Raw genomic sequence first — 5921 nt, forward strand, 5'->3', positions numbered from 1 at the left:
CGTGCGGGGACAGGCGGCCCGGGTTGGCGCGGGCAGGGCGGGGCGGAGGGGCAGGGGAGGCCGGGCGGGTCCTCACCGACGAGGGCCAGGATGACGGTCAGCAGGGGCGCTGCGGGGAAGGCGATGGCCATGTTCATCTCCAGCATCTGCAGCAGGTCCACTGCGGGCACAGGGCGGGGGGGCCCGGTGAGGGCCTGGGGCGCCCACCCCTCCCCCAGCGGCGGCGGGAGACTCACCGATGAAGACGAAGATCTGGTGGTGGGAATAGCGGAGCAGCATGGACACGCTCAGGGTCTGCAAGGGGGCAGCATGAGGCCGGCTGGGGGCCAGTCCCCACGGCGGCTCACAGGGCGCGCCGAGGCCCAACCCCGCCGCCAGGGTCCACCCACTGCGGCCCATCCCCGCCCACCGAGGTCCGGCCTGCCCAAGGCAGGCAGCCCCAGCCTTGGGGGTCCAACCCACCCACTGGAGTGGGCCCAGCCTACTGGTATTACCCTGCCCATGATGGACCAACCCCACCCCCTGCAGTCCACCCCCAGTGGCCCAACCCACCCACACGGGCGGCCAACTGAGGTCTAACCCTGGCCCTACCAGGTGCAGTGCAATTCCTGCCCACTGCGGTCCAGCCCCACTCCCTGCGGTCCAGCCCCACACCCTGCGGTCCGGCCCCACCCCCTGCAGTCCACCCCCAGTGGCCCAACCCACCCACACGGGCGGCCAACTAAGGTCTAACCCTGGCCCTACCAGGTGCAGTGCAATTCCTGCCCACTGCGGTCCAGCCCCACTCCCTGCGGTCCAGCCCCACACCCTGCGGTCCGGCCCCACCCCCTGCAGTCCACCCCCAGTGGCCCAACCCACCCACACGGGCGGCCAACTAAGGTCTAACCCTGGCCCTACCAGGTGCAGTGCAATTCCTGCCCACTGAGGTCCGGCCCCACCCCCTGCGGTCCAGCCCCACCCCCTGCAGTCCGGCCCCACCCCCTGCGGTCCTCCCCGCCCACCGAGGCTGTCCGACCAGGCACTCACGAAGATGACCATGATGACGAAGGCGGCCAGGTAGGACGTGCGCGCCATCCACATGCTGACGAAGCGGTAGTGCTCGCCGGACACCACGTTCCGCAGGAAGCCTGGAGGGGCGGCAGTGAGCGCGGGCCGCTGGGCCCCAGCCCCCCAGCTCCCCCGCGGGGCGGCCCGCACCCTTGTTCTCCTCGTTCTCTGCCAGGCCCTTCACGCTGGACATGAGGATGTCGTCGTAGCCCAGGAACTCGTCCAGCAGCAGGCGGCTGAAGCGGTCCCCGAAGCACTGGTCCCGGGTGGGGTCTGAGGGCAGAGCGGGTGGGGCAGGCCGCTCAGCTCAGGGCCCGCCGCCAGCCCGGCTCAGCAACCCGCGGCAGGCCCCAGAGGCCCCTGGCACACCCAGGTGGTGGGAGGTCCCTGCCACCAGGCCAGCACCAGCAGCCCTCCCCGCCCCGCTGGGGCACTCACCCAGGGTGACCACCATGACCGGGATGCTGAGGCGCTGCCTGGTGGCCTGCGACAGCCGCAGGAACCCATACTCCAGCGAGTACTCCACGATGTACTCGTCCTGCGGCCACACTGTGGGCAGCACGGTACCCGTCAGCCCCTGCCCCGGGGTGCACTGGGGCAGGCCGGAAGGCTCGGCCCCGCCATGGTCACGGACAGCCCGGCCAGGGCTGGCCAGGAGCCCCAGCCCTCTGGAGCCCTGAGGGGCCTGCAGCCACGCCCGGACCCACACAGGGACTGTCCAGCTCGGGGTGGTCAGGGGCCAGCTTCCCCCGCCTGCTGGGTCTCCTCTCTGGGGACTTGCTCAGGGCATTCGGCTGCACGGTCCCACTGGCCCGGGTGCTGCCCTCCCAGGAGACCCGTACCTTTGGTGGGCGTCTCGGGGAAGGGGAATTCCTGGCTATCGTTCAGGGCCTCTGCGCTGCTCGGCGGCTTGAACACCTTGGGCTCAATGTCCAGCTCGAACTGAGGGTGACCGGGCCAGGGCGTCAGTGGACCCCTCCCTCCCACCGCCTGGAAGGTGCTGCCCAGCTGGGACCCCCACCCTACCACCAACCCTGCCACTGTGAGGCCGGGGACAGAGCACTGCTGGGCACCGGGGTCAGCAGGTCAAGGGCACACGCAAGCTCCACCCACACCTGCCCCCGTGCTGGCCGGTTGGCCACGATGCCAGCTTATCCTTGGGGTTGTTTCACGGAGGCCCGACCTATCCACCAGCCACTGTCAGCGCCTGACACCTGGCGGCCACCTGTGTGCCCCCGTGGGACCCGCGGGCCCCTCAGGACAGCAGGACGGGCCTCCTCGGCAGCGACTTCCACCCTGAGGGCCCCAACCAGGCCAGCGAGTGCCCGCACCAGGGGACCACAAGACCACAGCCACCCAGGGCACACCTGGATGGAGCTGTTCCCAAACATCTCCACGGTCAGCTCCTCTTCCTCCTCCTCCTCCAGTTCCAGGCCACCTGGCTCCGCCGACAGGCCCGGGAAGGCCCCGCGGCCGGCGGCGGCGTCACAGAACTGCAGGAAGACGGGCGCGCGGCTGGAGTTGTGCTGGACCTCCACACGCAGGATGCCCTCTCGGGGCCACCTGTCACGCACGTGCTCCAGGCAGTTGATGGGCGAGCGGGAGAAGGCGATGTGGATGTAGGCCAGGACGAAGAGCACGAACAGCGCCTGCGGCAGGGGCCGGCGTCAGGGCGGCAGGGGGCCAGGGGCGTGGCGGGCAGGGCCACTGGCTCCTCACCCTGCCCAGCCTGCACCACGGCCATCGCCATCAGAGGTCCACGGAGGGACGCCCCCGCCCAGCCTGCACCACGGCCATCGCCATCAGAGGTCCACGGAGGGACGCACCCGCCCACCCTACACCACCACCACCCCCATCCGCCTCCCCCACCCCCTCCGCCATCAGAGGTCCACGGAGGGACGCCCCCACCCAGCCTGCACCTCCAAGGCCATCGCCATCAGAGGTCCACGGAGGGACGCCCCCGCCTGCCAAGTCTGCTCCCCCAGGCTGATCGCAGACAAGGTCCTCGGTGGGGCCCCTCCTGCAGGCACTGTGGGACCGACTGGTCCCCATGCACTCCCAGGTCCTGTCCAGTGAGTCCAGTGGGGTCCCCAGCTGCTTCCTGCTCCACTTCTGCTGTGTCCTCTGCCCTCCCCTGACCTCACCAGCTAAAATTAGCCCCCCTGCCGGGATCAGTGGCCCGGGCTCCCCTCCCGGCCAGCAGTGCTGGACTGAGGTGCCACACAGGGTCCTGGCCTCTGGCTCTGAGTGTGGCCTCACCACAGTGGGACAGTAGCGGGTCTCACTGCGAGGGCCTGCCCCAGCGGACACGGGGCGGTATCTGGGGACGTTGTGGGTGTCACAGCAGGGGGATGCTCCCACGTGCAGTGGGTGGGGCCAGGGGTGGAGCTGTTCTCCATGCGTGTGGAGCCCAGGACACCCCCAAAGGACCAGGTGCTCCACATCCACAGCCCGGTCTGGACGCAGTGCCCGGGGGCCACGTGTGCTGCCAGCCGAGCGGCCCGGCCCTCACGCTCAGTCCCCAGACACTCCAGGAGCCCAGCGGGGTCCCAGGGAACACAGAGTTGACCTGACCCTGGGTGCGGGGTGTGCCAGGCTGCCTGCTGCCACACGCCATGGCAGAACCGTCTGACTCCCTCTCTTCGGGTCTGTGTCTGTCCCAGATCCAGACATGCCTCCACGTGGGGCCTGCCGGACCCAGTCGTAGGCCAGTGTGGACAGCCCAGAGTGCCCCGGCTTGGAGGCTGGCACCTCGCTGAGCCTCAGGCCGAGACAGACCAGAGCAGTCCCTGCCACCGGTGCCCGGCCCTACCAAGCAGATGCTGGGGCCAGGGACCGAGGAGGGGCAGGGGAGGGACCCCGGGCAGCGTGGTCAGGACCTGGCCCCATGGTGCGTCTGCTCAGCCGTCCTGGGGCCCACCACACCCACGATGGTGGCCACACTCTGCCCTGGCCTGGACATCTGGCAGGCTCTGTGCTGGCAACACTGTGTGGCCTGTGGGGCCGCCCACTGCTGCCCCGGCCCCGGCTGTACAGATGGGGAAGCCGAGGTGCTGACCACGGAGCCGAGGCCCACGGCCGGGCAGGCAGCAGCACGGACAGTCCTGGGCTTTGCTCCGGGCCTGTGGCTGGCCTGACCACAAGCAGACCGGTGCCCTGCCAGGACAAGTGCCTATGCCCACGGTGCACACTCCCTCAGGTGCCCCTCAGACCTGCTCTCCCCAGGGCCACGAGCAGGTGCGTCCCTCCTGGCCCAGCCCTCCCTGGGCCTCCCCACACGGCTGCGCCCCAGGCTGGCCCTCAGCACGTGTGGAGCCCTTGGCCTGTCCAGCTCTGTGCTCCTGCCAGCTCCTCTAGGAGGTCTCCCTTGAAGCCCTGGCGGGGTTTCCAGGCCACCCCAACACTCCGCCTTTCCCTCCCTGTCCCCCAGACCCAGAGCCTCCTAACCACCTCTGCGAGTCTGGCGGACAAGTCCCTGGGGCCACATGTTCCTTTCCAAGGGTTTCCCTTAGAGATGTCCCCCTAGGACGGTCCCAGCCGTCCTCCCAGACCTGGGGTGTTTCCCACCCACAGGCACAAGGGCATCCCTTCCAGTCCCTGGTGAAGGCCAGGTCCCCCACGGCTGCCCCACTCCTCTCCTTGGCCTCGGAGGGCCACCGCGGGCCAGGGTCTAGCGGGTGGGCACCAACGTGGGCACTGCACTGGCCATGCTGGCCTCGGGGCCCTGAAAACAGCAGGGTGGCTGCTGAGCCCCGGCTGTGTGGCCACCTCTGGCCACAGGACCTGGCTCTGCAGAGTCCCCTAGAGGCCTGGCCGGAGCCGTCGGGGAGGCCAGCTCTGCAGCGGGGAGCCGGAAGTGGGCAGGAAGCAGAAGTGCGGAACCTCCCAGCCCTTCGCGTGGCCTGACAGCAGCCGCTGGGAGACAGGCAGACTGGCGGGGGTCTGACTGCACCCCGGGGCTCTGGGGGAGACCGGCCAGCACTGGGGCTGAGCTCGGGTGGGCTGCTGCCCAGGCTCTCAGGGCGGCCGGCTGGTCCCATGGCCACCGTGAGTGGCCCCTGCCTAGAACCCAGCGGGTCTGCGAGTGGTCCAGCCGGGAAGGCGGAGACCTGGCCCCTCCTGATGAGGGCTGGGGTGGCCGCTGGCCCACGGGGAGGACGGGGCTCTGTCCCAGGCTGCGAGTCCGGGCGGGGGCGGGGGCGCCGTCACACCTGGAGGGGCTCTGCCTGCCGGGCGCTGGGCCAGAAATAAGCCGCCTAGGGGAACGAGCGGCTCCCACTCGGCCACCTGCGGCCTGCGGGGCCTTCCGGGTGTGGGCGAGGTTCGGGTTAGGGCCGGGGCCAGCTCCCGGCAGGCGGGCTGGACCCTGACCCAGCCGAAGCGTCCCCCATAACGCTTCCCGAGGGACCCGGCCGCCCTCCTCGCAGAGACCGGGGAGGAGCACCTGCTCCTGCATCGTGGCGCCGGCTGTGACCTGCACTGGCCCGGCCGGTGACAGGTCGGCGACAGGAGGGTCCCCACCGGGACAACAGGTGCCTGGGGCGCGGGCACCGGGATGGGGGATCCCGGGGGCGGGGCCCTGCAGGGACTGCGCGGGGGGCGGGGCCGCAGCCCGGGTCAGAGGTCGCCCGCGCCAGGGAGGGTCCCCGGTGGGTGAAGCGCGTCCGGGACCTCCGGGCGGGTCAGGGGTCGGGGCCGGGGCTGTGGTCACCTTGAGCAAAACGAAGAACTCGAAGAGCCGGCGGAAGGCGGGCGGGAAGAGCCGCGAGTAGGTGACAGCCATCTTGAAGAAGAGCGCGTGGAAGAGCCGGTCGCGCACATTGATGAGGGGGTTGGGGTTCAGGTTGGGGGTGCGAGGCCCGCGCGCGGGGGCC

At 70.6% G+C, this 5921-nt stretch overlaps 1 protein-coding gene across 1 annotated transcript in view; it reads right to left on the minus strand.

Moving 5' to 3' along the window:
- Nucleotides 1-5921, minus strand: part of TMEM259 (transmembrane protein 259) — a gene marked incomplete at its 5' end in the record, with an annotated part of 7862 nt that extends 1941 nt beyond the window's left edge. Inside the window, 8 exon segments of the mRNA XM_014585471.1 lie at nucleotides 77-160; nucleotides 237-294; nucleotides 1027-1127; nucleotides 1198-1320; nucleotides 1486-1596; nucleotides 1890-1989; nucleotides 2415-2696; nucleotides 5759-5921. Of these exon segments, the coding sequence (XP_014440957.1) occupies nucleotides 77-160; nucleotides 237-294; nucleotides 1027-1127; nucleotides 1198-1320; nucleotides 1486-1596; nucleotides 1890-1989; nucleotides 2415-2696; nucleotides 5759-5921 (1022 nt within the window).

Source organism: Tupaia chinensis, unplaced genomic scaffold (assembly GCF_000334495.1).
Source record: "Tupaia chinensis unplaced genomic scaffold, TupChi_1.0 Scaffold149964_1, whole genome shotgun sequence".
NCBI classification, from domain to species: Eukaryota; Metazoa; Chordata; class Mammalia; order Scandentia; family Tupaiidae; genus Tupaia; species Tupaia belangeri.